Source organism: Dromiciops gliroides, chromosome 2 (assembly GCF_019393635.1).
Source record: "Dromiciops gliroides isolate mDroGli1 chromosome 2, mDroGli1.pri, whole genome shotgun sequence".
Classification (NCBI taxonomy): domain Eukaryota; kingdom Metazoa; phylum Chordata; class Mammalia; order Microbiotheria; family Microbiotheriidae; genus Dromiciops; species Dromiciops gliroides.
The window spans coordinates 576,192,620-576,210,458 of record NC_057862.1 but is presented as its reverse complement, the minus strand read 5'-3'; the positions used below and the strand labels follow the sequence as shown (position 1 = coordinate 576,210,458).

At 40.1% G+C, this 17,839-nt stretch overlaps 1 protein-coding gene across 1 annotated transcript in view; it reads right to left on the bottom strand.

Moving 5' to 3' along the window:
* FERMT1 (FERM domain containing kindlin 1) overlaps nt 1–8,925 on the bottom strand; it is a 55,616-nt gene extending 46,691 nt beyond the window's left edge. Inside the window, exons 1-2 of the mRNA XM_043986076.1 lie at nt 8,861–8,925; nt 4,737–4,904 (exon numbers count right to left, since the gene is read on the bottom strand). Of these exons, the coding sequence (XP_043842011.1) occupies nt 4,737–4,887 (151 nt within the window). The 5' untranslated portion in view covers nt 4,888–4,904; nt 8,861–8,925. The remainder of the gene's footprint in view (nt 1–4,736; nt 4,905–8,860) is intronic.
* Between the last annotated feature and the right edge of the window lie 8,914 nt (nt 8,926–17,839).

Sequence of the window (17,839 nt, the reverse complement as noted above, 5' to 3'; positions counted from 1 at the left end):
TTCTTGAGTTCAAATCTGGCCCCAGACACTTACTAGCTGTGTGACCCTGAGCAAGTCACTTAATCCTGTTTGCCTCAGTTTCCTCATCAAATGATCTGGAGAAGGAAATGGCAAACCACTTCAGAATCTTTTCCAAGAAAACCCCAAATGGGCACATGAAGCATCAGACATGATTGAAATGACCAAACAATGTATAAATAAAGGTCTTTACATATCAAAGTTTATATGACTGTACAAATCTTCTGTATTCAATTTAAATCTCACCACAGGCTTTCCCATGTCTACAAAAATATCCAAATCTTCTCCATCCTTAAATATCTTCACTTGATTCTCAGTATACCCTCAAACTATCTATTTTTCTCTTCCCTTTCACAAACGCCTAGAAAAACCCCTCAATTTCCTCACTTTTGAGCCTCTTGCCATCTCATCTATCTTCTGATCCCACTACTAAACTGAAACTGCTCCCTCCAAAGTTACCAACGACTGACAAATTAATTGGCCTTTTCTCTGTCCTCATCTTTTTTGATCTCTTGTTAGCACCCAGCATTAGCTGGGTTTTTTTTTAACCTTTTTTTTAACCTCTCTTCCTCCCTGATTGCCCCTTCTCAGTCATCTTTGCTGGATCATCACATCAGTCTCACTCACTATGTGTGGATGTAATAAGGGTTCTGTCCTGCACCCCTTCTCTTCTCTTTCCACAGTCTCGATGATTTCATCAGGTATTGGTTCAGTTACCATCTCAATGTCGATGACTTTCTGTTGAGCTCTTTTTCTGTAGCATTATTAAATAAATGCCTGCCTCCGTTTTCTCCTCAATGTCCCACAGGTATTTAAAATTCAACATGTCAAAATGAGAACACTTTTTGTCCCCAAACCCATCACTCCTTCTAACCTTCCTCTTTCTGCCAGGTGGACCACAATCTTTCTAGTCACCTTGATTCACATCCTTTAGGCCCCTCACTCTCTTCACACTCCATAACCCCAAATAGTTGCCAAGTTTGGTTGATTCTCTCCACAAAATCTCTTATATCAAGTTATCTTTTTCCACTTATACCACAATCGACCTGGTCTGTGTCCTTATCATCTTTTTCTTTTCTTTTTCTTTTTTGTGGGGCAATGGGGGTTAAGTGACTTGCCCAGGGTCACACAGCTAGTAAGTGTCAAGTGTCCGAGGCTAGATTTGAACTCAAGTACTTCTGAATCCAGGGCCGTTGCTTTATCCACTGTGCTATTTAGTCGCCCCCTTCATCATCTTTTTCTTGAATCACTCTAGTAACCTGTGAACTGACTGCCCTTATTCCACTCTAACAGCTCTAATCCATCTTCCACAAGCTAGCTGTCATATTGGTTTTCCTAAAGCACAGATTCGACTCTCCTACTCAAGAAGCTCCCTATTATCTCTAGGATAAAATACATATTGTTTGGCATTTAAAGTCTTTCATAATTAATTTTTGTAGTAACTAGATTTTGTTTTCTTTCTTTGAGGGGAGGCAATTGGGGTTAAGTTACTTGCCCAAGGTCACACAGATAATAAGTGTCTGAGGCTGGATTTGAACCTAGGTCCTCTGGACTGTAGGTCTGGTGCTCTACCCACTGCACCACCTAGCTGCCCCCAACTAGATGTTAAGAATGGTTATAAGTGGAGATGATTAAACTAATCCAAATAAAAAAAGACAGTGGGTCTAATTCAAGAGAAGTAGAAAAGGATCTACTTCAACAGAAGAGAGAAATCAACATGCTTAAATGTTGTATGACTAGTCAGAACAAGTAGGTCCTAGTTGTGTAGCTATTTAGTAAGTAGAACATCATTATTTTTTTGTGAATAATATTGGGCTTTGTCTTGAAAAGTGACTCATTATGCTAGTTTAAAATTTTTGTTGCTATATTTTGCTTTTACATCACTTTATTTCCAAACATTTCGCCCTCCACTCCCTTCCCCAGAGAGCTATGCTCTGTAACAGATAATTTGAAAAGGAGAAAAATAAGTTTAGCAAAACTAACAAGTCAACCATATCTTGCAGTATTTAATTTAATTTAATGCGATTAAAAAAAACCTCCAATTAGATATATTCCTTCTTGACCTGGTATCCAAAGTCTTCTACTTAACACTACACTTCAGATCCTGTAAAATACTTCCATCACTTTTTCTGTTCTGCCTTTATTCATACCATCTCATTGTTCTGTATATCTGGAAAGACTTACCTTATTCCCTGCTCTCTATCTTGAGATCTTATCCATCAATCTAGGTCCAGCTCAAGCATCACATTCTTTAAGAAACTTTTCTTGGTGACACTCTTCCCTAGTTGGAAATTACTTTCCCTTCCTCTGACTTTACATAGTGTTGTTGTTGTTGTTGTTGTTATTGTTTTTTGCAGGGCAGTGAGGATTAAGTGACTTGCCTAGGATCACACAGGTAGTAAATGTCAGGTGTCTGAGGTTGGATTTGAACTCAGGTCCTCCTGAATCCAGGGCCTGTGCTTTATCCACTGCACCACCCAGCTGCCCCCTACATAGTGTTTTGTTAAGAGGACTCATGCTAAGATATTCTTTGTGAAACTCCTATTATATCATGATGCATAGTTATGCATATTTGTGACTTCTTCCTAGACTGTAAAATCCATGAGGACTGGGACTCTTTCTTAATAATGCTCCAGTATCTACCACAGTGTTTTATACATAGAAGGTGCTTAATAAATGAATTATGGATTTGGAACAAAGAAATTCCTCTTGCACCTTCTCTAAATTCAACTAAAGCTTTTGAGATGGAAGAGTTTCTCCAGGAAATAGGAAGTATAAGACAATTTTCAGTTTGCCTTTCAAAGCCTTATGGAACAGATGTGAATATGGATTAAATAAAAATGGTCCTGTTATATAGCCAGCTCTCTACAATGGGTGGCAAAGGGAATACTGAAAGGACTCAATAATGTCATTTAAAACCAAGTCTTAAGATTTCATTAAGGGGGGTGGCTAGGTGACGCAGTGGATAAAGTACCCGCCCTGGATTCCAGAGGACCTGATTCAAATCCGGCCTCCAACACTTGACACTTACTAGTGTGTGACTTGGGCAGGGTACTTAACCCTCATTGCCCGACCCTCCCCCCAAAAGAAGATTTCATTAAGACTTTCTGAATCTACTCATTGAACTAAAGAAATCACAGTGAAAAAAAAAAACCCCAACATATTTGTTCAGCAACTTGATTCTCCTTATTATATTGTGAGCTCCTTAAAGGCCTTTTTTGTATGCCCATAGCTTAACACAGGGCCTGGAGAATAGCAGGCACTTAATAAATGTTCATTGGCTGACAGACCGTTGATGTCACCAGAAGAATGAAGGCACAGGTGGAGAGGAGAAAAAAGAGAGGTGAATATGGCAGGGAGTGGAGTCAGTGCAACCAGCAATTACCAAGGATACTACTTAATGTATTCAGTACCAGAAACTAAACAACACGGCCTGAGGTTTGGAGGCCATCCAGTTGTCTTTATCTAAATCCACTACATAGATTGGAATAGTATCAGCCTCATTATTTCAAAAAGCATAAGCAGATATAAAGCTATTATTATAGTATAAGTTTTAACTTTCCGTAAATCTGCAACTTATTGAGACGACTTGCCAACTTTGTAAATGAATAAGCCAACATTTTTCTCTAACATTTTAAAAAAGAGCTTTGTAATTGAATGATCAGATTCTCCATGAAATGTATAATGCTTGTGTTTGAATCAAATCAAAAGAACTTGCTTTAAACTTTGTTTACAGTGAACTGTCCTGAAACTATTTTAAAGGACATGCACTGTTGCTAATTTAGAACATCCCCAGAATGGGGGTGGGAGGAACGACTAAAATCCTTTATTTTGTTTTTACAACTGGTTTGTTCATCAGAGATTAAACCAAATGAGCAGTGCCCATCACTGTGTTGTACTATCAGCTATCTTTTATAAGTTTGCTTTCTAATTCTTTGGGCTGCATTTCCTGTATGACTATTTTAAAAAATGCTAGAATTACTTGGCAGATAAAACAGGATAGAACACACTTTGCTTAGTGTTTAGATTTTCTGGCTTCATTACATTCCCAAATCTCTGCTTTTTGGCTTATTCACAAAATTCATGATGAAATCACTGGCAGTAGAAACAATATGTTTGCTGCTCTCCCACATACCTGTGGCCCAATTTTCTCCCCTGTATGCATGTGAGCAATTCCTATTAAACTTCAACAGGCACAGACGGGTGGTTTGGGGCATTGTTGAATACATAAGTAGCTGAGGCAGCTCAGAGCTGATATTCTACTTGAAGAGAAATCTTTCTTAATGTTGGCAAAATTACAGGTCATCATGAATCAAATCAGACAACACCTGGTTATCAGACCTTATCACTGTATGACTAATGCAAGTGATATTACTAACACTGTCTGGAGCTAACTAGTGTAAGAGAAATATACTATCTGGGGACCCTATACAGACTGTGATTTCTACAGGTTTAAGGACAAAGCTGGTTTACAAATATTTGCCACTGACTGATCTATACCAACAGTGAGTACCCACATTGATGAAATAAGAAATCTGTTAAAATATTGAGCAAAGGGTGATGAATACAACATAGCCTGCTCATTTGTCTGGTTATATTTATGAGAAATAAAATCACATGATGAAGCGAGAAGTGAAAAACATACTTTGTTCACCAAGACCTCTAATCTGTGCATTTGGAGAAAGAGAGAAATTTTAGCAAACATTAAATTAACTCACTGATTTGCTCCACCAGCTTGAGCATGACTCCCCCAATATGTAAGTCTCCAGATACTCTAAGTGTAAATTCTTTTTGTTCCTTTTCATACTGGTGATCAACGCGGATAATAAGCTCCCAGGAGTTGGTTCCATAGTCATTGGAAGAAAACATCTTTGCAATACAAAAACCTACCAAATAAAAATAAAAATCAAGCTGATGTATTTTAAAAAGTGGAAGAGAATTTAGCCTATTTGTTATGAGGAAAGTCATTGTTTCAAATTCCTCCCTTCAAACTTGTTAATCCCTCATCAAACTTTCCAATGCTCCCAGGATATTCAATTTGGAATCCTAATGTAAGGCTATCTACAACCATCTTTCACTATTCCTCCTCCCCCCTTCCAAATAACTGCTGGCTATCTCATTTGCATTCATTTCTGACATACCTCCATGCTTCCCCCTTTCATTCTCAACTCTAGTATATGCCATGCATATAGCACAGTCACATGCTATTTTGCTAGTTGTTTCAGGTATATTTTGACTACCCCACCCACCCACCCAGTATAAAGCACCTTGAGAGCAGGGATCATGTGTTAGGCCTGGCTTAATCAATACTTATTAGTTGGCTAGTTGATCTCCAGTAACAGATATCTAAACTAATTTGGTGGGTACTGGTCAACCCAATCCTGGTCTGAAGTATCCCAGATAATCATGAAGCTAGTTTTCATGTGGCATGGCCCTTATAGTTATAAATCAATTACATTCCTTTATTTCTTTACTACCTCTATTCAAAGTATCTCTTGTTAGGTTAAAACTGGATATGAGGTAAATAATCTCTAACTTTTTCTTTTTTGGTTGGGGCAATGAGGGTTAAGTGACTTGCCCAAGGTCAGACAGCTAGTTAAGTGTCAAGTGTCTGAGGCCAGACTTGAACTCAGGTCCTCCTGAATCCAGGGCTGGTGCTTTATCCACTGGACCACCTAGCTGCCCCCATTTCTAACTTTTAAAATCTATTATTGTCCTACACCTCATTTCAGAATTGGAGACAGCTTTGCTCTCTTCCAACCCTCCCACCTTACCTTCTAGTGGAGATCACCTTCCCTTTACTCTCGGTTTATTTTGAATGTATATAACTGACTGCATGTTGTCTTCCTTATTAGATTATGTACTTTTTGAAGGCAGTTAATGTGTTTTCTTTCTTTCTTTTTATGCCTAATGCTTAGCACAGTGCCTAGTTCATAGTAAGCACTTAAATGTTTGCTGATGAGTGACCAGCCTTGTAGATTGTCACTTAGATTGTTATGTTCTGTCTTTTTTATATTGGACTATACATCTCTCTCCCCTCTCCATATATGGCATTTTTTTTCTGGCTATAATTTAGTACTAACAATCTTTTAGGTTTATACAGTACCAATAGCCTCACAGGTACTCAAAAGATTAAACAAATTAAATGATCTTGTAAAGCCAAAAAACCAGACCTGAGTAAGTTATGAATGGCTCTGCATATACATATAAACTACACAAAGCTGGCCTCATATAAGTACACACATCTTAAAAAATTAAGATGCTTCAGAAAAGCACATTACATTTAACTGATTTTTGAAAATGAGAACTTTTCTTATTTTACTTTTTTTCTGTGGGGCAATGAGGGTTAAGTGACTTGCTAAGGGTCACATCAAGGTCACACAGCTAGTAAGTGTCAAGTGTCTGAGGCTGGATTTGAACTCAGGTCCTCCTGAATCCAGGGCCAGAGCTTTATCTACTGCACCACCTAGCTGTCCCCAACATGCTTTTTCTACTAAAAAAAAAATTCTAATGGCAATAAGCACTTACTATGTGCCAGGCACTATTATAAACACTGAGGATAAAAATAAAGCCAAAAGACAAGCCCTGCCCTCCAGGAGCTTACAATCTAGATATTTAAGGCAGTTTTAAAATACGTTTGATTTTAAAACACTATGCATATAACCATATTTCATTGAATATGGCATTTTCCACAAGCCTTTCCCCACAAGAATCAGAACTTCATTCAAAACAACAAAAGTGTTTCAGTTCAATATGAATTTAGTAAACACCTTCTGTGAGCAAAGCCTGGGGAATAGAAGAACAAAACCAGACAATTCCGGTCTTCTACTCAGAGATAAAGCATGCAGTCTGCAAAGTAAATACAAAGTATAGACAAAGTAACATGAAGTATTACCAGGTCATTTCAAGGGAGGGCTCTAACAAGTGAGTTTGGAGGGTGGGGGCAGGAAGGGCTGGTGGAATTAAAAAGGCCTCTTGAAGGAGGTCGTCCATGAGCTGTGCTTTGAAGGAAGCTAAGGATTCAATAAGGAAGATTTTTTTTTCTTTAAGGACATGTAGTCTCTTAAAAAAAAAAAGAAAAGAAAGAAAAAAGCAACACCTCAAAGTACACAGTCATGAAATGAAAAATCATGACTAGCACTCTGTTCTCCTTGAGAACCCCTTCCTTAATCCTACCATGAAATCAGGAGGACTTAAAAACAAAACAAGCTGTAGTCATACTGGTTCACAGACGCAGATATGCACAAAGAAAATTGTAAGGAAGCTCACCTATTTAGAGCAGACAAAAAAAAAGTCTGTCAGAATCTAAGTAGCTTGTGTAACTCCTTCAGTGAAGAGTCCCCATCTTAGAGAAAGCCCTAATAGGTAACATATATTTATATACACACACCCTAATGAACATACAACTTATTTATTCCATTGAATTCTGTGCATTGAACATAATTTTGTTGGTGGAGGAAAAGCTCATGGAAAAGATCTTCCACTTCAGTCAGGTCTGACTTTGCCTGGACTGATTACAGCTTTATATGGTAGGAGTCTTCAATACACTATTTTTTTTTTTTGGTCAACATAAATGCTCCTCCTAGCCAATCCAGAATGTTATATCTCTAAGTAGGGCATTTAAAGAAACAAATACAATTCTGCAAAGTGGTTTGGTGACCTTTTAATTTGTCCCAAGGGAGACGAGACCTAACTTTCCCCTATGACCTCCCTTTCTCAGTCTAGGGGATCCAAACCATGTTCGATTTATGCAAGGGATGATTATTTTATTGAAACAAAATTTCAATTTAAAATGAGAAAATCTGGTTCCCCCACATTCCTTTTCTAGCCTTTCCTCTCAAGCCTTCATTTTTGAGTGAACTTTGAACATAATTTCTTCGGTGCAAGTTGTTACTTGTTGTGGCAAACACTTTTGAGATTACTGACCCGAGGACTGTAGGGACTGAAAATAAACAAAAAATAGGAGACTGTGGCATATGTGGAGAGTGCTGCATCTGGAATCAGAGCACCTGGGTTCAAATCTTGACTCTTCTTGCTACCTGCGTGACCATGGTAAAGTCATTTACCTTTTCTCTATCTCCCTTTCCTCGTCTTTAAAAGAAAGGGGTTGGTTCAAATCCTCTCTAAATTTGTTTATTACATGTATTTAAATTTAAGTCTATGACATCTATGTCCTGTGTATAAGTGCTTCTTAAAGGAGTGCATTACCTTTTTCCACCTGTGATCACTGGAAAACTGAGAAAAATAGGGCCCCAATACCCCCAAGTATTACTTGATTCCCATGTTGGGGAGGAGACACCCCAAACCAGAAGGCACACATAAATAGAGGACACGTTGGTGATACCAGCAAGCTCCATTGACTGGGGCTACTATCTTGGGAAAGGTCTAAGGAGGGCAGCAAGGAGATCTCTACAGCTTCTTAAACTGTGGGTCGCGAAAAATTTGGCAACAGTAAAAGGTCATGTATTATTTTACATACCTATATACCCGGGATCGCGTAAAAATTGCTCCGGCGAAAACTTATTTGCGGGGCAAGGGCTGACGATAGCATAGTCTGGCACCAAAATTAATAAGGCAAGAAAAGTTAGGAAAGGGCTGTATAAGATAGTGGCTAGAGCTGGACGGGACCGTCAAATCCAAACCCCCGCTCTCCAATTTAACAGGTGAGAAAACCGAGGTTCTACAAAGAGAAGAGACTTGCCCAAGGTCATACGGGCAGAGAGCTTTCCTTCTTCTGATAGACCACGCAGCAGTCCTGGGAAACGGCATCTCTTCCCCTCACCCCAGCCCCACTGAAGCCTCCTGACCCCCAAAGGAGTCTCTTGTCCCCTTGAGCGCTCACCTCCTTTCCTGTGGGCTTGTTCTCTCTTGCCTCCCAGCCTCAGCCGCAGCTCCTGGAGAGCGGAGGGGAAGACACCTTCCCAAGTTTGGCACAGTCCCCCGGGGCTCGGGAGGAGGCTGGGAGGGTGGGAACAAGCGGAGCTCAGTAGTCCCGAGCACTGCCCCCGCGTCCCCGCCCCCTGGTCCTGGGGAGGGGGGAGGGGTGGGCCAGCGTCCCTGGAAGGCTGTCAGTCTCAGCACCCCAGCGGAGTGGAAGCCGCAGAGCAGCCGCTGCTCGGAGGAGCGGGGCCCGCCCAGTCTGGCGGGGGCCGGGCGGCTTGTCCCAGATTGTTGCGCGACAGGTAACAACAGGTCAGCTTGGAGAGCGGCCGCACTACCGCCCCCGGGACCTCCCTCCGCGCGATACCCCGCCCCAACGCGAGCCGGGCTGCAGCCCTTTTCTCTCCCCAGTCCTCCTAGCAAAAAGTTAGCCTGCAGGCTTGGGGGAGCAGGGGTGGTTCAGGAGAGAACCCACCCCGCCCAGCCCAGCCCAGCCCCAGACGTGCCAAGTCTCATTCCTCTGAGGGAGGAGGCGCCTTCCCCAGACTCCTTTCTGGGCACGGGGTGGGCAAATGACAATCCTCAAGAACTCGATTTCCAGCGGAGGATGGAAAGGCTGGTTGGACGTGATCGTCCCAGGTGCTCGCTTCCTCTTGGCAGTCCTCTCCGCTTGGCCCCTCTAGATTTCCCCCCAGACCTTGGGGAGTGGGGGTTGGATTTCTGAAATCCTGCCAAAGATGCACCCTGGTGATTCAAGTTTGCCTGCTTTGCTCACCCTCCAGCCACAGGTTTCCTCTGGATTCTTTCTAGAGGGCTCAAAAGCCTGTTTTGTGTTGTTGTTTTTGTTTTTCTGGTGGCTGGTTCCACTCTTGCTCAAAAACAATTATCTTCCTCAAGTCAATAACAGGTTGAAAGAGCAAATAACCATTTTCATATCCAGGAGGCTGTTATGAGGGAATTGGGGAAGGAAAGCTGAAATCAAGCTGAGTAACAAAATGACAAAATCCCCCCTCCCCCAGTTCCAACCCAAGGGTAGGGTGTAGTCCTTTTCAGACGGGAGGGGAGCAACAAAGGAGGGAAACGTTTGTCAACTCACCCTCTGTCACCTCCCTTCCCTCCCCCCTCCTCCAAAAAAAAAATCCAATGAAGTAATGACTCCGGATTTCCTGTGGTGGCTCATCCAGTGAATTTGCAAAGTCTGGACATCCCAGTTCTATCTTTGTCATTAACCACTCCTTCACTCCCTTCTGCAGGATTAGTCGTTGGTCTGTCAAATCCTAGAAATCTCCTAGTCATGTGATCTAGTTCCAAATGGAGTTTCCCCTCACTTTGGGGTTTGTACTGGGGATGTCAAGTCAATCTGGCTTGATAGATCATTTTAATGCAAGGTTTCCTGTTCCCACCAATATTATAAGATGTAGTGATTTAGCATCAAAGATATACTACGCAAATAGCTAGGTCTGGGTTACTGTTAGAATAATGAGAAATTCGATTTAGTCCAAACTATAAAATAATACTAGGTTGCATTTAATGAGAGGCTGAAACATGTCTTCTTTTTTTTTAGTGAGGCAATTGGGGTTAAGTGACTTACCCAGGGTCACACAGCTAGTAAGTGTTAAGTGTCTGAGGCCAGATTTGAACTCAGGTACTCCTGACTCCAGCCACCTAGCTGCCCCTGAAACATGTCTTCTTAATTTTCACTGTGCACTCATTGGTTGAAGATATCCTGTCCTGTTTTGTACCATATTATCAAATGTTTTGCTTACATTAGAATAAAAATTTTGTGTAGAACAGTATAAATGTGGTCATAGTAACTTTAAAATGGTACAAAATGTAGGAATGGCTGGATCTAAAATGCAAAGTATTATAAAACATGTTGAAATAAAAGAAAAAGCTAAACTACTTCAGCCTTTTGTGCTTTGTAAATAACTACAAGAAACACCAGTGTTACAATGACAGTCAATAGCCAATGACAATAAACATGTATTAAATGCCAACTGCGTGCTAAATTCTGGGGATTAAAAAATAAATTTTGGAAAGCAATGTGGAATTAGGCAAATAAAATGACTGAGATTTCCATACCCTTTGATCTAGAGCATCCATTATTGAATTTCTATCCCAAAGAAGCTATCTATAAGTTGTCCTCATGTGCACTGAAATATTTATAGCAGCATTTTTGTGTGTGTGTGCTAGCAAAGAATGAGAAATTGAGTGGAAACCCATTAATTGGGGGGAATGGATAAACAAATTGTGATATACAAATGTGATGAAATATTACAGGGCTCTAAGAAATGATGAATACAGAGAAGCATGGAAAGATCTACATGAACTGATGCAGAGTCAAGTAAGCAGAGGCAAGAAAACAATTTACACAATAACTATAAAAATGCAAATGGGAAGAACAACCATATTGAAAAATCAAAAGTGACTATAACAAAATTAAAGACCAAGCATGACTCAAATGAAGAGATATAAGAAGATACCCTCAACCTTCCAATTTATGGAGGTTGAGGTCCACAGGTGTTCTACATTGTACATATTTTCAGACATTTTCAGTGTATCGATCAGTTGTGCTGGGGGTTTTTTCCTCTTTAAAATATTCTATTTGTCACATGGGATGACTTTTCAGGAGGGAGACTAGGAAAGATACTGTGGTTAACTATGCTGATAGAAGAAACAGAAGACATCAATAAAAACTTATTACAAAAAATGGTGGGGGAAAAGAAAGGTATAGCCCCTGCTCTCAAGGAGCTCACAGTCTAATTTGGGGAGACAGCATGCAAATAACTATGTAAGTATACGCTATATTGAGGATAAATTGAAAATAATCAACAGAGGTATGAGAAAATGGGTAGTTGTCTCCTCTGAATGAGGATATAACAGTCAATCATACTCCTTCTGACCTGTTTTTAGGACAAAGGTCTCAGATCTACTCCTCCCCCTCTGGCTAACAAAATCACACGGTTCAAGGAGCCCTGGTCTCAATAAGGTCCACTCCTGAGTTGTGTCCATATAAGGAAGAATAAGGTCCATGCCTGAGTTATGCCCCTATAAGGAAGAGGGATGGGAATATTGCGTTCTGATTAGCTAGTTTTTGCGCATAGGTTGTAACCCTTGAGTAATCAGAGCAATGATGAAAAAGGGGAAGGTCCATTCGAGTTAAGGACTAGGGTTTAAAGCTGGGCCTTCAAGCCACCATTCTTTGTACCCACTAGCTGCACACTAGGGTGCCTCCTTCTCATGAGAAGGAAATAAATGAGCCTTTTGTCACATCACTGCTGAATTCCCAAGAATTATTGAGAAGAGGATTGTTTTTCCTTACAATTGGAGGTCCCACCAAGATTTAAGGAGCTGAGGGGGACCCTCCGTGTTCTAGCACTCTTTGACAGGATCAGTGGTTGAACAATTGTCTGAGCCCAGAGGCACCCCCCCAATTCCTGAGCCTGAGGAACTCAGCAGAGATGTCACAAACACAGGGTGGAGCACGGTTACCAAGGGGGTAAGAATTGATCAGAACAGGGGAGGAAAGGACTGTTGAGTACTCCTGGGGAATAAGGCATTGGGTGTGCCAAGCAGTATGCCAGGCAATTTGAGCCCATAGGCATCAGGCATGCCAATTGGTGTACCAGGCGGTTTGAATCTGTGGGCATCAGGCATGCCAAGTGGTGTGCCAGGTGGGGGTGGTTCCAAAGAATTCAAAGGGTTCATTAGAGACTGTGTTGAAGAACTAAGTAAGATGGGGAATACCACCTCTAGTGATACAGAAAAAGAAGAAAATACATCTCCTGAAATTCCCAAAGACAGCCCTTTGGGAAACAAATTAGAAAGCTGGGATAAACTTGAGAAGTGTATAGGAAAATGTAAATAGACAATGACAAAATATTGTTGCCTAATATGGGCTGGGGTTCCCCTTGAGGGAGGTTCAGTCCTTTGGCCTAAATCTGGGTCTAATGAAAATTGGGTATGTCAAGCTTTAAATGTATATGTGAGGGGCAGCTAGATGGCACAGTGGATAGAGCACCGGCCCTGGAGTCAGGAGTACCTGAGTTCAAATCCGGCCTCAGACACTTAACACTTACTAGCTGTGAGACCCTAGGCAAGTCACTTAACCCCAATTGCCTCACTAAAAAAAAAAAATGTATATGTGAATAGTAAAACCCCCCATAATCAAGAAGAAGGGGAATTTGCTAAATTACGGCTGTCTGACACTAGCCTGTTTCCCCTATGGAATAAAGAAAGTAAAGACATGGAGAATAGCTCAAAGTGGAATCCATTAGAGTACTTGCTCCCTGAGTGAACTCTCAAACTCATGACAGGATCGCTCCAAAAAACATTGAAATAATGCCATAGGACAGTGCCTGGAGCAGCAAAACCCAGAGAAGAATGTGCTGAAATCATCTTCTAACCAAGAATGGCTTGGAAGGTCGGAAGGAGGGAGCTGCTGTGCTGAGACAGGAGTGGAGCCCAACCCCACAGTCACCCTGACACAGATCCAGTCCCAGGAAGGCCTCACCAGAGAAGGAGACCCCCAGAACCTCTGAATCAGCTGAAGCGCCAGTGTCGTCTGGAACCAAGCTCACAGTCTGGTGAGAGGGCTGTTTGGTAAGGATGTAGAAAAGATGCTATGAGAGTTCAGAGGAAGGCGAGATTTTCTTTAGTCAAGAATCAAGGAAAACTTCATGGAAGATTTAGAACCTATCTTGGGCATTCAAGAATGGGAAAAGTCGGGGAAAGTATTTCCCTGAATAGGTAATAAGTGTTGTCATAGAAAGAGAGGGGGGAAAAGTGAATGGTACAGTTTCTAGGCTGGAGCATAGAATATATAAAGAAGAGATACATGGAAAAAAAAAGTTGGAAAAGGAGATTGGTGCCAATTTGTAGAGGGCGGAGCTTTAACTAGGTGTTTTTTTCACTTGGGGAAAAATAGTTGAAGGGAGTGGCATGAAAAGGAATTTCATTTCTGAGGGTGCAGCCATGCTAGGAGAAGGGACTGCCCTTTCCCCCAGGGTCTCCTCCTCATCCCCTAGGGGTAGGTTGTAGGGGCCAAGGGGAGTTGAAGCATGACCCAAAGCAAAGGGACCTTGGAGATGATGGGGGAATGGGATGGAGAACCATAAGATGAGATGTTGGAATAGTGGAGGGAGGAAGCCTTCCTCCTCAAATGTACACAGACAAAGCCCTATTCACTTAGTGCTAGTTTTTGCTCTTGAAGTAGGACCTTTGAAGGCTTTTGAATGGGATAGCAGCATGATCAGAGTTGGGCTATAGGATGATTATGCTGGTAGGGGTTTGTAGGGTGGCCTTGAGTTAAGGCAAGACTGATCATGAGGCTATTATAACATTTTAGATAAAAAGCAATAAGGGTGGGGCAGCTAGGTGGCATAATAATAAAACACCAGCCCTGGATTCAGGAGGACCTGAGTTAAAATCCTTCCTCAGACACTTGACACTTACTAGCTATGTGACCCTGGGCAAGTCACTTAACCCTCATTTCCTGGAAAAACAAAACAAAACAAAACAATAAGGACCAGAACTAGGGTAGGGGTAGTAAAAATGGAAGAGCTAAGTGTCTTATTTTGTCAGTAGGTCTAGTCTGAAAATCCTTCATATTTGAAATTTAAGGTTATATGACATTAGTTTTCTACATCAGAAATATTATATACATCACACTTTACATATTGAGTTTATGTAATATAAACCCAAGTTGTTCCCAGAAGGCAAGAACTCTTATTTTTGTCTTTGTATCTTCAGTGCCTAGCACAGTGCCCATGGAAGATGGTTGATAAATGATCGTTGACTTGAACTTAGAAGGTGTTTAATGAATATTAGTTGATTTGAATTAATTGAGTAATGAGTCCTTGTCAGGGTTATGGTTTAATAAAGATGTTGAAAATATTTGAAAATCAAATCCAAAAGATAATTTGTCTATAAGATGTAAACATAGGATTTGATTTTTAACCAAGAGCTCTGAAACAGTACTTCTTAACTGAGTAGTGCTTGCTAGCTTCACAATAGTGGCACATGAGAATAAGGCCAATTGTAAATCTCACCCCACCTTTTTAACATACCTAACACCACCCTAATAGAATATCCTGCAGGTGCAGAGAGCTGTGAAACAAGCTTTTTGCAAATTACAAAATGGAACGTTGAATACAGCCTGAATTCAATATTTTGTTTGCGTTTTGAGAGATGCTAATATCTGTTTTTCCAAGTCTAGACTTTCTCATTTTAGTTGAAAAGATATGAATTTCTGGAGAGCAATTTGGAACTATGCCCAAAGGGCTATAAAACTGTGCATGCCCTTTGACCCAGCTATACCACTATTAGGTCTTTGTCCCAAAAAGATCACAAAAAAGGCAAAAGGATCCACATGTACAAAAATATTTGTAGCTGCTCTTTTTGTGGTGGCAAAGAATTGGAAATTGAGGGGATGTCCATCAATTGGGGAATGGCTAAACAAGCTGTGGTACATGAATGTAATGGAATACTATTGTGCTGTAAGAAATGATGAGCAGGTGGATTTCAGAAAAACCTGGACTTATATGAACTGATGTTGAGTGAAATAAGCAGAACCAGAAGAACATTGTACACAGTATGAACAACATTGTGTGAAGATCAACTGTGATAGACTTAACTTTTCTCAGTAATAGAATGATCCAAGATAATTCCAAAGTACTTTTGATGGAAAATGCTCTCCACATCCAGAAAAAAGAACTGTGGAATCTGGATACAGATTGAACCATACTGTTTCTACGTTTTTTTGTTTTGTTTTTTTGAGGTTTTCTCCTTTTGTTCTGATTCTTCTTTTACAACATTACTAATGAAGAAATATGTTTAATGTGATTGATTGCTTGCTGTCTTGGGGAAGGTGGAGGTAAGGGAGGGAGAGAGAAAAATTTGGAACTAGAAATCTTCTAAAAACAAATGTTGAAAACTATCTCTACATGTAACTAGAAAATAATAAAATACTTTTATAATAAAGAAAAGATATGAATTGAGCTAAAGATTCAATTTAGTATACATTTTGATTCCCAGAATATCTTTTAGCTTTATTATTCATTATCCAATTCTCATCACTCTCCTTTCATTAGTTTTCATGGGATGATAGGTCAGTGCAATAAGGGACATTAGGGAAAATTTAATTTTCCTCATATTCATTAATTTCCCTCTTATTATAGTAGATGAAATCAAGACCCAGAAGGGTTAAGTAAACAAGTATTTAAAATAAAATAACAGGCAGAACAAAAAATGAGCTTTCCAGATGCCCCAATTTTAAAGTATATTGTTGTTGCTCTTGCTTGTCTTCTGGAAGAGGTCCATGGCAGAGGGAGGTGATGTAATGACATGCACTGAATTGGATTTAAATGAGGGAGGGCTGTGTAAGGTCATCAATCTCACTCTCTCCTCAAGAACCATCTGGGTCTAGTGGTAAGATATATATCAGGACAACTGGAGATGGCCCAGTATGTTTAAGGCAATTGGGGTTAAGGGACTTGCCCAGGGCCACATAGCTAGTAAGTGCCTGAGGTGAGAGTTGAACTCAGGTCCTCCCAACTTCAGGACCAGTGCTCTATCCACTGTGCCACCTAGCTACCACCTACTCCTCCATACATCAATTAATACGTATTTACTACGCACACAGAACAGTTTTGTATATTGAAAAAAATTGGAGTCAGAAGATTTGAATGTGAATCCCAGATATGCTACTTACTACATGGGTCACTCTGAGCCAGTCACTTAACCTCTCAGTGTTCCAGGTAGCTTTCTATGACTATAAGTTTCAGAGAAGGTGCTTGAGAAAGTTTGCTTAACTAAGAGTTCTCTATAGTAATACCAGTGAACTCACAGGTTAAGACTATTTCAATGATCCTAAATGTACCAAGTGTGGGGGACTCTGCATATCAAAGGGTGAAATTATCTCCATATCTCACAAAACCCCTAAATATGAAAATGTAAATAGTACCTGTAATCAGTTACATATAACTTCATAAACTTATCTTTCAGAGAGGTGAAGTCCTTCTGGAGAGTGTGTTGTGTAAGGATATGGCTATACTAGAATAAAATTATCTGAATTCATTAGCTTGTATCTCCCTCTCTTAACTTCACTTAAAATTAATGCATCTAACTCCCAAGTCTGAAATAAAATAGTATTGTGACTGCAAGAGGCTTAGTCAATTTAATCCCTAGCAACTCAATTCCTATTGATCCAGCAGATGAAAGTACAGCAGAGCTTTTGAAGGAGAAAGATTTTGTTTGAACTTTTGTTTAGTCAAGACAAATTCTTAGCATGTTAATTAATATTTATTCAGCAAACCTTAAAATGATAGATATAGATATATGTATATATATGCTAGCTATTGTTATCATTAAATATTATTATCAAAAAATAACATAAAGGACAATAGAAGTAAAAATATTTTTTGAGATCTTAGGAATTATTGAGTTGGAGAAACTTCTTCATGAATTGTACAGTGGAAAATACACTGGTTCAAAGGACTTGGGTAGAAATAGTGTCTCTGCTCCTTGCTGCTTGTTGTGTGACCTTGGATAAGTCATTTAACCTCTTTGAGTCTCATCTTTCTCATTTGTAAAACATGGGGATAGATTGGCTCAAAGATCCTGTCCTGCTGTGATCCTTTGATACAATGCAACATGTTATTCTGTTTTTACCCTGTTCTGGGATATTCAAATAGAATGTTGGCTCCAACAGTTCACTGTATAAACAAGGGTTGTACTAGAAATCCAGGAGAGCCCATTGTTAAATTTTCAATGTAAACGTTTACACCTTATAAATCTGCAATCAATTACAAATCAGAGATTGATTTATTGTTTTGCTGATTATCTTAAGAAAGTGTTAATAACACAGAATAAATTTAAAAGTCCCCCCTCTCTCCTCAGCCCAGTTGTTAAACATTTACAGGCACACCTTGTATTGCTCTAT